This window comes from Ranitomeya imitator, chromosome 2 (genome assembly GCF_032444005.1).
Source record: "Ranitomeya imitator isolate aRanImi1 chromosome 2, aRanImi1.pri, whole genome shotgun sequence".
NCBI classification, from domain to species: Eukaryota; Metazoa; Chordata; class Amphibia; order Anura; family Dendrobatidae; genus Ranitomeya; species Ranitomeya imitator.
Window position 1 is genome coordinate 387,465,268 of NC_091283.1, and position 18,560 is coordinate 387,483,827.

Below are 18,560 nucleotides of genomic sequence, written 5' to 3' on the forward strand. Positions count from 1 at the left end.
ACTTGTCTTGTACCATTTCCTTGTCTGAACTCTGTCTCCCTGCCACCTTATCTCTGGCTTCTTTCCCTGCTGTGTCTTTCTTTGTGTCCTCTCTGTTTGCTTATGCTCCGCACTCTTGTGGCTCTGACTGCTCTGTACCCTTGTGACTTTATCCCTGCACCTTGGCTCTGCTCGCGGCTCTGCGCCTCCGTTGTACCCTGCTCGCGGCTCTACGCCTCCGTTGTACCCTGCTCGCAGCTCTGCGCCTCCGTTGTACCCTGCTCGCAGCTCTGCGCCGCCATTGTACCCTGCTCGCAGCTCTGCACTCTGCCTATGCTGAAAAAAACCCACAAAAAAGAACCAGTGCAGAAGTCCATAATGCAAACAAATATAACAAATTTATTGAAAAATACAAAAGTCTCTAACAGCTAAAGGGGTAAAATCGGCAATCACAAACATACTATATGGCAAAGGAGACAGGCTGACACATCTGCTAAAGTAAGCTAAAGGCTATGTGCACACGTTGTGGATTAGGCTTAGGAATTTCCGGTGCGGATTCTGCCTCTCCTGGAAGAAAACGCACCTGTGGATTTGTTGCGGTTTTTGTGCGGTTCCGCAGCGTTTATGCGTTTTTGCTGCGGTTTTCTTGCGGATTTGCTGCGTTTTTTACCCCTGCGGTTTTCTATAATGGAATGGGTACAAAAACGCTGCAGATTCACAAAGAAGTGACATGCTACTTTTACACCGCAGCGTTTCCACAACGGATTTTCCGCAAAGTGTGCACAGCATTTTCTTTCTCATTGATTTACATTGTACTGTAAACAAATTGCAGATCTGCAGCGTTTCTGCACCTCAAAAAACGCTGCGGATCCGAAGCAAATCCGCAACGTGTGCACATAGCCAAAGCACATCGCAATGCTTGTAACAATCAGAATGTTGTACATAAAACATCATATAGTACCAAATAGCATTACTGCAATAATCAGGGAAGTTCCTATGCACAAATGTGTACTAAACAATATAGTACAAATACATGCTATAAGAGTGGGACAGAATACCTGATACAAGTACACAGTGTGCCGCACCGACTCCCGCCCTCCCCAACGCGCATTTCGGATATTACCTTCCTGCCTATGCTCTGTACTCCTGCAGTTCTGCTGCTGCAGAATCTCTTGCTGCTCTACAGCTCTTATCTGCAGCCTTTCGGTTCTCCTCCTGTGTGAACAGGTCCCTACCTGTTCCTTCATACACCACACCAGCCTGCCCTGTGTCTCAGCCGTGCCCACCTGGCAGGGTACCAGCTATGCTCACAGCTCTCTGCTACTCGTACATGTCCCAGTGTGCCGTCTCCCCAAGTGGGATCAGCAGCCACAGCCAGACACCACCCTGGAGTAGCACCTGGCAGCTGCCTGCCGCACAAGCCCGACCTCACCATCAGAAGACCAAGGCAGCTGTCCTAGTCACGCCCCTTCACAAACCCCCTGGCGTGAGCGTGACAATTTCTATGTACAGGGTTGTTTTTTTAGCATCTTCCTGAAGGCTTCCGTATATTACATGAAAAACACCCCCCCAAACAAACAAACAAACAAAACAGTACGATGGGAACATTATACTGTGTGCGGGGGGCCAAGAAAGAGGCCCTGTACTAAGAGTAATACTTGTTTCTTTGGTTCCCGTCTTTCATAGTTGGGTCATTTGTATCTATCAACGGAAAAGGAATAAAACCATTGTGATTCTTATAAGGTGAGAACACAAAAAACCCTAAGGCCATGTTCACACTTTGCGATTTTGGCGCTGCAGTTTCCATTGCAATTACAGTAACATGTAAACCCTATGGAAACCGCAAACCGCTGTGCACATGCTGCGGGAAAAACCGCGCGGGAACGCAGCGGTTTACAACCCGCAGCATGTCACTTCTTTGTGCAGAATCGCAGCGATTCTGCACACATAGAAATTCATTGATCCGCTTACTTCCCGCATGGGGCTGTGCCCACCATGCGGGAAGTAAGCAGATGATGTGCGGTTGCTACCTGGGGTGGAGGAGAGGAGACTCTCCTCCAGGTCCTGGGAACCATATTTGTGTAAAAAAAAAAAAAAAGAATTAAAATAAAAAATAATGATATACTCACCTCTCAGCGCTGCACGTGGCCGTCCGGTCTCAGGTTGCTATGCGAGCAGGACCTGCAGTGACGTCACAAAGGTCCTTCTCGCACAGCATCTTTGGAACCGGACCGCCGCGTGCAGCGCCGAGGAGATCGGGACGTCAGAGGGTGAGTATATCATCATGATTTTATTATTTTTAACATTACTATTGATGCTGCATCAATAGTAAAACAAGTGCAGGAGTAAACCCACAGCGGAAACCGCAAGACAAACCGTGATAAATCTGCAGGGATAACCGCAGCGGGTTTGCCCTGCAGATTTATCAAATCCGCTGCGGGAAAACCCGCAGCCCCCTTCCTACGTGTCCACATAGCCTAAATATAACACCCCACAATTTGTGGGTAAATCGCTATCTCACCATGGGATTAGAGCTGATACTATGAAGCTAAAGTGACTAAGCAGACTGTCACATCCATAAAGGGGCACTTTTCCATGTTTGTCAGAACCGTCCGAGGATTATTAGAGGTGATAGTTTCCCCTAATTAGAAGGGACACCTGTGGATATTGGGGTCTTTACCTGCTACAGTTCTGGTGTGTGGAGCCTCCACCCACATAGAGAATAATGGAGCCTCCAGCACCTACCTCCACCCACAGAGCCACACTCTACATAGAGAATAATGGAGCCTCCAGCACTGACCTCCACCCGCAGAGCCTCCACCCACATAGAGAATAATGGAGCCTCCAGCACCGACCTCCACCCACAGAGCCGCACTCTACATAGAGAATAATGGAGTCTCCAGCACCGACCTCCACCCACAGAGCCGCACTCTACATAGAGAATAATGGAGCCTCCAGCACTGACCTCCACCCACAGAGCCGCACTCTACATAGAGAATAATGGAGCCTCCAGCACCGACCTCCACCCACAGAGCCGCACTCTACATAGAGAATAATGGAGCCTCCAGCACTGACCTCCACCCACAGAGCCGCACTCTACATAGAGAATAATGGAGCCTCCAGCACTGACCTCCACCCACAGAGCCACACTCTACATAGAGAATAATGGAGCCTCCAGCACCGACCTCCACCCACACTCCACATACAGAATAATGGAGCCTCCAGCACCGACCTCCACCCACAGAGCCGCACTCTACATAGAGAATAATGGAGCCTCCAGCACCGACCTCCACCCGCAGAGCCGCACTCCACATAGAGAATAATGGAGTCTCCAGCACCGACCTCCACCCGCAGAGCCTCCACCCACATAGAGAATAATGGAGCCTCCAGCACCGACCTCCACCCACAGAGCCGCACTCTACATAGAGAATAATGGAGCCTCCAGCACCGACCTCCACCCACAGAGCCGCACTCTACATAGAGAATAATGGAGCCTCCAGCACTGACCTCCACCCACAGAGCCGCACTCTACATAGAGAATAATGGAGCCTCCAGCACTGACCTCCACCCACAGAGCCGCACTCTACATAGAGAATAATGGAGCCTCCAGCACTGACCTCCACCCACAGAGCCGCACTCTACATAGAGAATAATGGAGCCTCCAGCACTGACCTCCACCCACAGAGCCACACTCTACATAGAGAATAATGGAGCCTCCAGCACTGACCTCCACCCACAGAGCCACACTCTACATAGAGAATAATGGAGCCTCCAGCACTGACCTCCACCCACAGAGCCACACTCTACATAGAGAATAATGGAGCCTCCAGCACTGACCTCCACCCACAGAGCCACACTCTACATAGAGAATAATGGAGCCTCCAGCACCGACCTCCACCCGCAGAGCATCACTCTACATAGAGAATAATGGAGCCTACAGCACTGACCTCCACCTGCAGAGCCGCACTCTACATAGAGAATAATGGAGCCTCCAGCACTGACCTCCACCTGCAGAGCCGCACTCTACATAGAGAATAATGGAGCCTCCAGCACCGACCTCCACCTGCAGAGCCGCACTCTACATAGAGAATAATGGAGCCTCCAGCACCGACTTCCACCCGCAGAGCCGCACTCCACATAGAGAATAATGGAGCCTCCAGCACCGACCTCCACCCGCAGAGCCGCACTCTACATAGAGAATAATGGAGCCTCCAGCACCGACCTCCACCCGCAGAGCTGCACTCTACATAGAGAATAATGGAGCCTCCAGCACCGACCTCCACCCGCAGAGCCGCACTCTACATAGAGAATAATGGAGCCTCCAGCACCGACCTCCACCCGCACTCCACATAGAGAATAATGGAACCTCCAGCACTGATCTCCACCCGCAGAGCCGCACTCTACATAGAGAATAATGGAGCCTCCAGCACCGACTTCCACCCGCAGAGCAGCACTCTACATAGAGAATAATGGAGCCTCCAGCACCGACCTCCACCCGCAGAGCTGCACTCTACATAGAGAATAATGGAGCCTCCAGCACCGACCTCCACTCGCAGAGCCGCACTCCACATAGAGAATAATGGAGCATCCAGCACCGACCTCCACCCGCAGAGCCACACTCCACATAGAGAATAATGGAGCCTCCAGCACCGACCTCCTCCCGCAGAGCAGCACTCCACATAGAGAATAATGGAGCCTCCAGCACCGACCTCCACCCGCAGAGCTGCACTCTACATAGAGAATAATGGAGCCTTCAGCACCGACCTCCACCCGCAGAGCCACACTCCACATAGAGAATAATGGAGCCTCCAGCACCAACCTCCACCTGCAGAGTTGCACTCCACATAGAGCATACTCGAGGCTCCAGCACCGACCTCAACCCACAGAGCCGCACTCTACATAGACAATAATGGAGCCTCCAGCACCGACCTCCACCCGCAGAGCCGCACTCCACATAGAGAATAATGGAGCCTCCAGCACCGACCTCCACCCACAGAGCCGCACTCTACATAGAGAATAATGGAGCCTCCAGCACTGACCTCCACCTGCAGAGCCGCACTCTACATAGAGAATAATGGAGCCTCCAGCACTGACCTCCACCCGCAGAGCTGCACTCTACATAGAGAATAATGGAGCCTCCAGCACCGACCTCCACCCGCACTCCACATAGAGAATAATGGAGCCTCCAGCACCGACCTCCACCCACAGAGCAGCACTCTACATAGAGAATAATGGAGCCTCCAGCACTGACCTCCACCTGCAGAGCCGCACTCTACATAGAGAATAATGGAGCCTCCAGCACTGACCTCCACCCGCAGAGCCGCACTCCACATAGAGAATAATGGAGCCTCCAGCACCGACCTCCACCCGCAGAGCTGCACTCTACATAGAGAATAATGGAGCCTCCAGCACTGACCTCCACCTGCAGAGCCGCACTCTACATAGAGAATAATGGAGCCTCCAGCACTGACCTCCACCCGCAGAGCAGCACTCTACATAGAGAATAATGGAGCCTCCAGCACTGACCTCCACCCGCAGAGCCGCACTCCACATAGAGAATAATGGAGCCTCCAGCACCGACCTCCACCCACAGAGCCGCACTCCACATAGAGAATAATGGAGCCTCCAGCACCGACCTCCACCTGCAGAGCCGCACTATACAGAGAATAATGGAGCCTCCAGCACCGACCTCCACCCGCAGAGCCACACTCCACATAGAGAATAATGGAGCCTCCAGCACCAACCTCCACCCGCAGAGCCGCACTCCACATAGAGAATAATGGAGCCTCCAGCACCAACCTTCACCCGCAGAGCTGCACTCCACATAGAGAATAATGGAGCCTCCAGCACCGACCTCCACCCGCACTCCACATAGAGAATAATGGAACCTCCAGCACCGACCTCCACCCGCAGAGCCACACTCCACATAGAGAATAATGGAGCCTCCAGCACCGACCTCCACCCGCAGAGCCGCACTCTACATAGAGAATAATGGAGCCTCCAGCACCGACCTCCACCCGCAGAGCAGCACTCCACATAGAGAATAATGGAGCCTCCAGCACCGACCTCCACCCGCAGAGCCGCACTCCACATAGAGAATAATGGAGCCTCCAGCACCGACCTCCACCCGCAGAGCCGCACTCCACATAGAGAATAATGGAGCCTCCAGCACCGACCTCCACCCGCAGAGCCGCACTCTACATAGAGAATAATGGACCTCCAGCACCGACCTCCACCCGCAGAGCCGCACTCCACATAGAGAATAATGGAGCCTCCAGCACCGACCTCCACCCACAGAGCAGCACTCCACATAGAGAATAATGGAGCCTCCAGCACCGACCTCCACCCGCAGAGCCGCACTCTACATAGAGAATAATAGAGCCTCCAGCACCGACCTCCACCCGCAGAGCAGCACTCCACATAGAGAATAATGGAGCCTCCAGCACCGACCTCCACCCGCAGAGCCGCACTCTACATAGAGAATAATGGACCTCCAGCACCGACCTCCACCCGCAGAGCCGCACTCTACATAGAGAATAATGGAGCCTCCAGCACCGACCTCCACCCGCAGAGCTGCACTCTACATAGAGAATAATGGAGCCTCCAGCACCGACCTCCACATAGAGAATAATGGAACCTCCAGCACTGACCTCCACCCGCAGAGCCGCACTCTACATAGAGAATAATGGAGCCTCCAGCACCGACCTCCACCCGCAGAGCCGCACTCCACACAGAGAATAATGGAGCCTCCAGCACCGACCTCCACCCGCAGAGCTGCACTCTACATAGAGAATAATGGAGCCTCCAGCACCGACCTCCACCCGCAGAGCCGCACTCTACATAGAGAATAATGGAGCCTCCAGCACCGACCTCCACCCGCAGAGCAGCACTCTACATAGAGAATAATGGAGCCTTCAGCACCGACCTCCACCCGCAGAGCCACACTCCACATAGAGAATAATGGAGCCTCCAGCACCAACCTCCACCTGCAGAGTCGCACTCCACATAGAGCATACTCGAGGCTCCAGCACCGACCTCCACCCGCAGAGCCGCACTCCACATAGAGAATAATGGAGCCTCCAGCACCGACCTCCACCCGCAGAGCCGCACTCTACATAGAGAATAATGGAGCCTCCAGCACTGACCTCCACCCGCAGAGCCGCACTCTACATAGAGAATAATGGAGCCTCCAGCACTGACCTCCACCCGCAGAGCCGCACTCCACATAGAGAATAATGGAGCCTCCAGCACCGACCTCCACCCGCAGAGCATCACTCTACATAGAGAATAATGGAGCCTCCAGCACCGACCTCCACCCGCAGAGCCGCACTCCACATAGAGAATAATGGAGCCTCCAGCACCGACCTCCACCCGCAGAGCCGCACTCCACACAGAGAATAATGGAGCCTCCAGCACCGACCTCCACCCGCAGAGCTGCACTTTACATAGAGAATAATGGAGCCTCCAGCACCGACCTCCACATAGAGAATAATGGAACCTCCAGCACTGATCTCCACCCGCAGAGCAGCACTCTACATAGAGAATAATGGAGCCTCCAGCACCGACCTCCACCCGCAGAGCTGCACTCTACATAGAGAATAATGGAGCCTCCAGCACTGACCTCCACCCGCAGAGCCGCACTCTACATAGAGAATAATGGAGCCTCCAGCACCGACCTCCACCCGCAGAGCAGCACTCTACATAGAGAATAATGGAGCCTTCAGCACCGACCTCCACCCGCAGAGCCGCACTCCACATAGAGAATAATGGAGCCTCCAGCACCGACCTCCACCCGCACTCCACATGGAGAATAATGGAGCCTCCAGCACCGACCTCCACCCGCAGAGCCGCACTCTACATAGAGAATAATGGAGCCTCCAGCACTGACCTCCACCTGCAGAGCCGCACTCTACATAGAGAATAATGGAGCCTCCAGCACTGACCTCCACCCGCAGAGCCGCACTCCACATAGAGAATAATGGAGCCTCCAGCACCGACCTCCACCCGCAGAGCCGCACTCTACATAGAGAATAATGGAGCCTCCAGCACCGACCTCCACCCACAGAGCCGCACTCCACATAGAGAATAATGGAGCCTCCAGCACTGACCTCCACCTGCAGAGCCGCACTCTACATAGAGAATAATGGAGCCTCCAGCACTGACCTCCACCTGCAGAGCCGCACTCTACATAAAGAATAATGGAGCCTCCAGCACTGACCTCCACCCGCAGAGCCGCACTCTACATAGAGAATAATGGAGCCTCCAGCACTGACCTCCACCCGCAGAGCCGCACTCCACATAGAGAATAATGGAGCCTCCAGCACCGACCTCCACCCGCAGAGCTGCACTCTACATAGAGAATAATGGAGCCTCCAGCACCGACCTCCACCCGCACTCCACATAGAGAATAATGGAGCCTCCAGCACCGACCTCCACCCACAGAGCCGCACTCCACATAGAGAATAATGGAGCCTCCAGCACCGACCTCCACCCACAGAGCCGCACTCCACATAGAGAATAATGGAGCCTTCAGCACCGACCTCCACCTGCAGAGCCGCACTATACAGAGAATAATGGAGCCTCCAGCACCGACCTCCACCCGCAGAGCCACACTCCACATAGAGAATAATGGAGCCTCCAGCACCAACCTCCACCCGCAGAGCCGCACTCCACATAGAGAATAATGGAGCCTCCAGCACCAACCTCCACCCGCAGAGCTGCACTCCACATAGAGAATAATGGAGCCTCCAGCACCGACCTCCACCCGCACTCCACATAGAGAATAATGGAACCTCCAGCACCTACCTCCACCCGCAGAGCCGCACTCCACATAGAGAATAATGGAGCCTCCAGCACCGACCTCCACCTGCAGAGCCACACTCCACATAGAGAATAATGGAGCCTCCAGCACCGACCTCCACCCGCAGAGCAGCACTCCACATAGAGAATAATGGAGCCTCCAGCACCGACCTCCACCCGCAGAGCAGCACTCCACATAGAGAATAATGGAGCCTCCAGCACCGACCTCCACCCGCAGAGCCGCACTCTACATAGAGAATAATGGAGCCTCCAGCACCGACCTCCACCCGCAGAGCCGCACTCTACATAGAGAATAATGGAGCCTCCAGCACCGACCTCCACCCGCAGAGCCGCACTCCACATAGAGAATAATGGAGCCTCCAGCACCGACCTCCACCCGCAGAGCCACACTCCACATAGAGAATAATGGAGCCTCCAGCACCGACCTCCACCCGCAGAGCCACACTCCACATAGAGAATAATGGAGCCTCCAGCACCGACCTCCACCCGCAGAGCCGCACTCCACATAGAGAATAATGGAGCCTCCAGCACCGACCTCCACCCGCAGAGCAGCACTCCACATAGAGAATAATGGAGCCTCCAGCACCGACCTCCACCCGCAGAGCCGCACTCTACATAGAGAATAATGGACCTCCAGCACCGACCTCCACCCGCAGAGCCGCACTCTACATAGAGAATAATGGAGCCTCCAGCACTGACCTCCACCCACAGAGCCGCACTCTACATAGAGAATAATGGAGCCTCCAGCACCGACCTCCACCCGCAGAGCCACACTCCACATAGAGAATAATGGAGCCTCCAGCACATCCCGCCACCCGCAGAGCTGCACTCTACATAGAGAATAATGGAGCCTCCAGCACCGACCTCCACCCGCAGAGCCGCACTCCACATAGAGAATAATGGAGCCTCCAGCACCGACCTCCACCCGCAGAGCTGCACTCTACATAGAGAATAATGGACCTCCAGCACCGACCTCCACCCGCAGAGCCACACTCCACATAGAGAATAATGGAGCCTCCAGCACTGACCTCCACCCGCAGAGCCGCACTCTACATAGAGAATAATGGAGCCTCCAGCACTGACCTCCACCCACAGAGCCACACTCTACATAGAGAATAATGGAGCCTCCAGCACTGACCTCCACCCACAGAGCCACACTCTACATAGAGAATAATGGAGCCTCCAGCACCGACCTCCACCCGCAGAGCATCACTCTACATAGAGAATAATGGAGCCTACAGCACTGACCTCCACCTGCAGAGCCGCACTCTACATAGAGAATAATGGAGCCTCCAGCACTGACCTCCACCTGCAGAGCCGCACTCTACATAGAGAATAATGGAGCCTCCAGCACCGACCTCCACCTGCAGAGCCGCACTCTACATAGAGAATAATGGAGCCTCCAGCACCGACTTCCACCCGCAGAGCCGCACTCCACATAGAGAATAATGGAGCCTCCAGCACCGACCTCCACCCGCAGAGCCGCACTCTACATAGAGAATAATGGAGCCTCCAGCACCGACCTCCACCCGCAGAGCTGCACTCTACATAGAGAATAATGGAGCCTCCAGCACCGACCTCCACCCGCAGAGCCGCACTCTACATAGAGAATAATGGAGCCTCCAGCACCGACCTCCACCCGCACTCCACATAGAGAATAATGGAACCTCCAGCACTGATCTCCACCCGCAGAGCCGCACTCTACATAGAGAATAATGGAGCCTCCAGCACCGACTTCCACCCGCAGAGCAGCACTCTACATAGAGAATAATGGAGCCTCCAGCACCGACCTCCACCCGCAGAGCTGCACTCTACATAGAGAATAATGGAGCCTCCAGCACCGACCTCCACTCGCAGAGCCGCACTCCACATAGAGAATAATGGAGCATCCAGCACCGACCTCCACCCGCAGAGCCACACTCCACATAGAGAATAATGGAGCCTCCAGCACCGACCTCCACCCGCAGAGCAGCACTCCACATAGAGAATAATGGAGCCTCCAGCACCGACCTCCACCCGCAGAGCTGCACTCTACATAGAGAATAATGGAGCCTTCAGCACCGACCTCCACCCGCAGAGCCACACTCCACATAGAGAATAATGGAGCCTCCAGCACCAACCTCCACCTGCAGAGTTGCACTCCACATAGAGCATACTCGAGGCTCCAGCACCGACCTCAACCCACAGAGCCGCACTCTACATAGACAATAATGGAGCCTCCAGCACCGACCTCCACCCGCAGAGCCGCACTCCACATAGAGAATAATGGAGCCTCCAGCACCGACCTCCACCCACAGAGCCGCACTCTACATAGAGAATAATGGAGCCTCCAGCACTGACCTCCACCTGCAGAGCCGCACTCTACATAGAGAATAATGGAGCCTCCAGCACTGACCTCCACCCGCAGAGCTGCACTCTACATAGAGAATAATGGAGCCTCCAGCACCGACCTCCACCCGCACTCCACATAGAGAATAATGGAGCCTCCAGCACCGACCTCCACCCACAGAGCAGCACTCTACATAGAGAATAATGGAGCCTCCAGCACTGACCTCCACCTGCAGAGCCGCACTCTACATAGAGAATAATGGAGCCTCCAGCACTGACCTCCACCCGCAGAGCCGCACTCCACATAGAGAATAATGGAGCCTCCAGCACCGACCTCCACCCGCAGAGCTGCACTCTACATAGAGAATAATGGAGCCTCCAGCACTGACCTCCACCTGCAGAGCCGCACTCTACATAGAGAATAATGGAGCCTCCAGCACTGACCTCCACCCGCAGAGCAGCACTCTACATAGAGAATAATGGAGCCTCCAGCACTGACCTCCACCCGCAGAGCCGCACTCCACATAGAGAATAATGGAGCCTCCAGCACCGACCTCCACCCACAGAGCCGCACTCCACATAGAGAATAATGGAGCCTCCAGCACCGACCTCCACCTGCAGAGCCGCACTATACAGAGAATAATGGAGCCTCCAGCACCGACCTCCACCCGCAGAGCCACACTCCACATAGAGAATAATGGAGCCTCCAGCACCAACCTCCACCCGCAGAGCCGCACTCCACATAGAGAATAATGGAGCCTCCAGCACCAACCTTCACCCGCAGAGCTGCACTCCACATAGAGAATAATGGAGCCTCCAGCACCGACCTCCACCCGCACTCCACATAGAGAATAATGGAACCTCCAGCACCGACCTCCACCCGCAGAGCCACACTCCACATAGAGAATAATGGAGCCTCCAGCACCGACCTCCACCCGCAGAGCCGCACTCTACATAGAGAATAATGGAGCCTCCAGCACCGACCTCCACCCGCAGAGCAGCACTCCACATAGAGAATAATGGAGCCTCCAGCACCGACCTCCACCCGCAGAGCCGCACTCCACATAGAGAATAATGGAGCCTCCAGCACCGACCTCCACCCGCAGAGCCGCACTCCACATAGAGAATAATGGAGCCTCCAGCACCGACCTCCACCCGCAGAGCCGCACTCTACATAGAGAATAATGGACCTCCAGCACCGACCTCCACCCGCAGAGCCGCACTCCACATAGAGAATAATGGAGCCTCCAGCACCGACCTCCACCCACAGAGCAGCACTCCACATAGAGAATAATGGAGCCTCCAGCACCGACCTCCACCCGCAGAGCCGCACTCTACATAGAGAATAATAGAGCCTCCAGCACCGACCTCCACCCGCAGAGCAGCACTCCACATAGAGAATAATGGAGCCTCCAGCACCGACCTCCACCCGCAGAGCCGCACTCTACATAGAGAATAATGGACCTCCAGCACCGACCTCCACCCGCAGAGCCGCACTCTACATAGAGAATAATGGAGCCTCCAGCACCGACCTCCACCCGCAGAGCTGCACTCTACATAGAGAATAATGGAGCCTCCAGCACCGACCTCCACATAGAGAATAATGGAACCTCCAGCACTGACCTCCACCCGCAGAGCCGCACTCTACATAGAGAATAATGGAGCCTCCAGCACCGACCTCCACCCGCAGAGCCGCACTCCACACAGAGAATAATGGAGCCTCCAGCACCGACCTCCACCCGCAGAGCTGCACTCTACATAGAGAATAATGGAGCCTCCAGCACCGACCTCCACCCGCAGAGCCGCACTCTACATAGAGAATAATGGAGCCTCCAGCACCGACCTCCACCCGCAGAGCAGCACTCTACATAGAGAATAATGGAGCCTTCAGCACCGACCTCCACCAGCAGAGCCGCACTTCACATAGAGAATAATGGAGCCTCCAGCACTGACCTCCACCCGCAGAGCCACACTCCACATAGAGAATAATGGAGCCTCCAGCACCAACCTCCACCTGCAGAGTCGCACTCCACATAGAGCATACTCGAGGCTCCAGCACCGACCTCCACCCGCAGAGCCGCACTCCACATAGAGAATAATGGAGCCTCCAGCACCGACCTCCACCCGCAGAGCCGCACTCTACATAGAGAATAATGGAGCCTCCAGCACTGACCTCCACCCGCAGAGCCGCACTCTACATAGAGAATAATGGAGCCTCCAGCACTGACCTCCACCCGCAGAGCCGCACTCCACATAGAGAATAATGGAGCCTCCAGCACCGACCTCCACCCGCAGAGCATCACTCTACATAGAGAATAATGGAGCCTCCAGCACCGACCTCCACCCGCAGAGCCGCACTCCACATAGAGAATAATGGAGCCTCCAGCACCGACCTCCACCCGCAGAGCCGCACTCCACACAGAGAATAATGGAGCCTCCAGCACCGACCTCCACCCGCAGAGCTGCACTTTACATAGAGAATAATGGAGCCTCCAGCACCGACCTCCACATAGAGAATAATGGAACCTCCAGCACTGATCTCCACCCGCAGAGCCGCACTCTACATAGAGAATAATGGAGCCTCCAGCACCGACCTCCACCCGCAGAGCAGCACTCTACATAGAGAATAATGGAGCCTCCAGCACCGACCTCCACCCGCAGAGCTGCACTCTACATAGAGAATAATGGAGCCTCCAGCACTGACCTCCACCCGCAGAGCCGCACTCTACATAGAGAATAATGGAGCCTCCAGCACCGACCTCCACCCGCAGAGCAGCACTCTACATAGAGAATAATGGAGCCTTCAGCACCGACCTCCACCCGCAGAGCCGCACTCCACATAGAGAATAATGGAGCCTCCAGCACCGACCTCCACCCGCACTCCACATGGAGAATAATGGAGCCTCCAGCACCGACCTCCACCCGCAGAGCCGCACTCTACATAGAGAATAATGGAGCCTCCAGCACTGACCTCCACCTGCAGAGCCGCACTCTACATAGAGAATAATGGAGCCTCCAGCACTGACCTCCACCCGCAGAGCCGCACTCCACATAGAGAATAATGGAGCCTCCAGCACCGACCTCCACCCGCAGAGCCGCACTCTACATAGAGAATAATGGAGCCTCCAGCACCGACCTCCACCCACAGAGCCGCACTCCACATAGAGAATAATGGAGCCTCCAGCACTGACCTCCACCTGCAGAGCCGCACTCTACATAGAGAATAATGGAGCCTCCAGCACTGACCTCCACCTGCAGAGCCGCACTCTACATAAAGAATAATGGAGCCTCCAGCACTGACCTCCACCCGCAGAGCCGCACTCTACATAGAGAATAATGGAGCCTCCAGCACTGACCTCCACCCGCAGAGCCGCACTCCACATAGAGAATAATGGAGCCTCCAGCACCGACCTCCACCCGCAGAGCTGCACTCTACATAGAGAATAATGGAGCCTCCAGCACCGACCTCCACCCGCACTCCACATAGAGAATAATGGAGCCTCCAGCACCGACCTCCACCCACAGAGCCGCACTCCACATAGAGAATAATGGAGCCTCCAGCACCGACCTCCACCCACAGAGCCGCACTCCACATAGAGAATAATGGAGCCTTCAGCACCGACCTCCACCTGCAGAGCCGCACTATACAGAGAATAATGGAGCCTCCAGCACCGACCTCCACCCGCAGAGCCACACTCCACATAGAGAATAATGGAGCCTCCAGCACCAACCTCCACCCGCAGAGCCGCACTCCACATAGAGAATAATGGAGCCTCCAGCACCAACCTCCACCCGCAGAGCTGCACTCCACATAGAGAATAATGGAGCCTCCAGCACCGACCTCCACCCGCACTCCACATAGAGAATAATGGAACCTCCAGCACCTACCTCCACCCGCAGAGCCGCACTCCACATAGAGAATAATGGAGCCTCCAGCACCGACCTCCACCTGCAGAGCCACACTCCACATAGAGAATAATGGAGCCTCCAGCACCGACCTCCACCCGCAGAGCAGCACTCCACATAGAGAATAATGGAGCCTCCAGCACCGACCTCCACCCGCAGAGCAGCACTCCACATAGAGAATAATGGAGCCTCCAGCACCGACCTCCACCCGCAGAGCCGCACTCTACATAGAGAATAATGGAGCCTCCAGCACCGACCTCCACCCGCAGAGCCGCACTCTACATAGAGAATAATGGAGCCTCCAGCACCGACCTCCACCCGCAGAGCCGCACTCCACATAGAGAATAATGGAGCCTCCAGCACCGACCTCCACCCGCAGAGCCACACTCCACATAGAGAATAATGGAGCCTCCAGCACCGACCTCCACCCGCAGAGCCACACTCCACATAGAGAATAATGGAGCCTCCAGCACCGACCTCCACCCGCAGAGCCGCACTCCACATAGAGAATAATGGAGCCTCCAGCACCGACCTCCACCCGCAGAGCAGCACTCCACATAGAGAATAATGGAGCCTCCAGCACCGACCTCCACCCGCAGAGCCGCACTCTACATAGAGAATAATGGACCTCCAGCACCGACCTCCACCCGCAGAGCCGCACTCTACATAGAGAATAATGGAGCCTCCAGCACTGACCTCCACCCACAGAGCCGCACTCTACATAGAGAATAATGGAGCCTCCAGCACCGACCTCCACCCGCAGAGCCACACTCCACATAGAGAATAATGGAGCCTCCAGCACATCCCGCCACCCGCAGAGCTGCACTCTACATAGAGAATAATGGAGCCTCCAGCACCGACCTCCACCCGCAGAGCCGCACTCCACATAGAGAATAATGGAGCCTCCAGCACCGACCTCCACCCACAGAGCCGCACTCCACATAGAGAATAATGGAGCCTCCAGCACCTACCTCCACCCGCAGAGCCACACTCCACATAGAGAATAATGGAGCCTCCAGCACTGACCTCCACCCGCAGAGCCGCACTCCACATAGAGAATAATGGAGCCTCCAGCACCGACCTCCACCCGCACTCCACATAGAGAATAATGGAGCCTCCAGCACTGACCTCCACCCGCAGAGCCACATTTCACATAGAGAATAATGGGGCCTCCAGCACCGACCTCCACCTGCAGAGCCGCATACCACATATATGGCTGTTCTGTGCGCACAGGACCTGTGATGAGGTCACAGGAGGGGAGGAGTCAGGGGTCACATGATCAGGGGCCTCAGTGTATGCAGGACTCTGCTGTGCTGGTTGTCATGGTGCTGGATGGGGGGAAGTTTGTGTGTGGTTAGGAGGGGTTTACAGGGTGGACATAGCAGAGCCGTGTGGGCGCCCTCTGCTGGTTGTCCTCATATGAACTCGAGCCTGGGAGCTTTCTAGGAAAGTTCCCACGATCTAGGGACATCCAGCAGAGGGCGCCTCACCGCAAATGCAGGTAAATATAGGTCATTGACCTACTTTACCTTCATTCCCCAGGGTTTTGCAGCAAGGAGCATCACTGCATTAGCAGAACTCCTGGCTGCAAAATAATTTAACCCCTTCAGTTGGATTTACATCGTGGGACTTTATAGATCTTCGGAAGGTATGTATATTGTTGGTTTATTATTTTAACTTTGTTACAGATCGAGGGTCTTCAGTGATTGGATTGAGCGTAGAATAAAATATTACAACAACCTTTGTGATTTTTTCATTAAAATAATTTTTGATAATGTGTGTGTATTTTTTTAACCCTTTACTAGTATTGGATTAATAATGGATAGGTGTCATAATTGACGCCTCTCCATTATTAATTTGGCTTAATGTCACCTTACAATAGCAAGGTGGCATTAACCCTTCATTACCCCATATCCCATCGCTACACGGGAATGGGAAGAGAGTGGCCAAGTGCCTGAATAGGTGCATCTTCCAGATATGCCTTTTCTGGGGTGGCTGGGGGCAGATGTTTTTAGCCAGGGGGAGGCCAATAACCGTGGACCCTCTCTAGGCTATTAATGTCTGCCCTCAGTCACTGGCTTTACTACTCTGGCGGAGAAAATTGCGCAGGAGCCCACGCCACTTTTTTCCACCATTTAACCCTTTATTTTAATAGCTAGAGTGCCCAAATTTTGCATATACACACTACTAACAGTAGTGTGGAATATGCAAAAAAATGGTGATATGAGATGGTTTACTGTATGTAAACCAGGTCTCATATCATGTCGGGTTTAGGAAGGAGATAGCAAAAGCCGGCAATTGAAGTACCGGCTTTAAAGCTATCTCGCGCTGTATGAAGTAATAATATATATACATATATGTGTCTACTGACATATATATTTATAGACAGTATATATGTTTTTTTTTTTGTTTTTAACACATGGATCCCTTGTATAGGCGTATGTCGGTTTTGCAAGCCTGCGAGAAAAACACGCAGTACGGATGCCATACGGATTACATACGGAGGATGCCATGCGCAAAAAACGCTGAAACACCCTGCCTACGGAGGAGCTACGGACCACTATTTTGGGGACTTTTCAGCGTATTACGGCCGTAATATACGGACCGTATTATCTTACGCTGAGTGTGACGCCGGCCTAAGGCATAGTGTCTCCCTCATCTGGGGTTACATCCAGGGGCAGATTATAATAGGGTCAATCTGGGCGGTAGCCCATGGCCCAGTGGTGTGGGGGGGCCCTGGGCTACCGCTCAGATTGCCTGCCGCCATCAGGGCATTACTGCCCTGACTGGCGTATTGGCCCGGTGGACAGAGGGGGCCCGTATCGGGCCCAGTCTCATCTGCTCACCGGGCTCCTACTGGCGCTGTGGCAGTTTCACCTATTGACGTGTGGGCGCGTGCCCGCACGTCAATAGTTAACAACAGCCGCCAGCCAATTGGTGGCTGGCAGCTGAAGTCGGCTGCAGGCGCAGCGCACACGTCGCCGGCGTCTGACGTCATTGTCAGTTGCCGGCGAGCCTGCGCTGCTGGAGGAAGCTCGCCGCTGGAGCGCCGGTCATGTGAAGAGAACTCGTTTTTTTTGCGAACGGCAATCCGGGGGGCCCGGGGCAATATGTTGGACACACTGGGGGCAATGCTGGAGACACTGGGGCAGATTGCTGGACACACTGGGGGCAATGCTGGAGACAGTGGGGCAGATTGCTGAACACACTGGGGGCAATGCTGGACACAGTGGGGCAGATTGCTGGGCACACTGGGGCAATATTGGAGACACTGGGGCAGATTGCTGGACACACTGGGGTTAATGCTGGAGACACTGGGGCAGATTGCTGGACACACTGGGGGCAATATGCTGGACAAACTGGGGGCAGATTGCTGGACACACTGGGGCAATATGTTGGACACACTGGGGCAGATTGCTGGACACACTGGGGGCAATATGCTGGACACACTGGGGCAGAATGCTGGACACACTGGGGGCCTTAAGCTGGAGACACTGGGGCAATATGCTGGAGACACTTGAGGCAAC

General features: G+C 54.7%; 1 protein-coding gene across 4 annotated transcripts in view; it reads right to left on the reverse strand.

Annotated features, from left to right (window-relative positions):
- LOC138664115 (oocyte zinc finger protein XlCOF22-like) overlaps positions 1-16,270 on the reverse strand; it is a 36,322-nt gene extending 20,052 nt beyond the window's left edge. For 2 of the 4 annotated variants that reach the window (XM_069750547.1, XM_069750545.1), the window contains exon 1: positions 16,162-16,270. Coding sequence is in view for 2 of the 4 variants with exons in the window: in XM_069750544.1 (XP_069606645.1) it covers positions 4,579-4,605 (27 nt within the window). In the remaining 2 variants the exon portion in view is untranslated. Of the gene's footprint in view, positions 1-4,578; positions 4,625-16,161 lie in introns of those variants that run through there. The other 2 variants (XM_069750544.1, XM_069750543.1) reach the window with 1 other exon arrangement.
- Between the last annotated feature and the right edge of the window lie 2,290 nt (positions 16,271-18,560).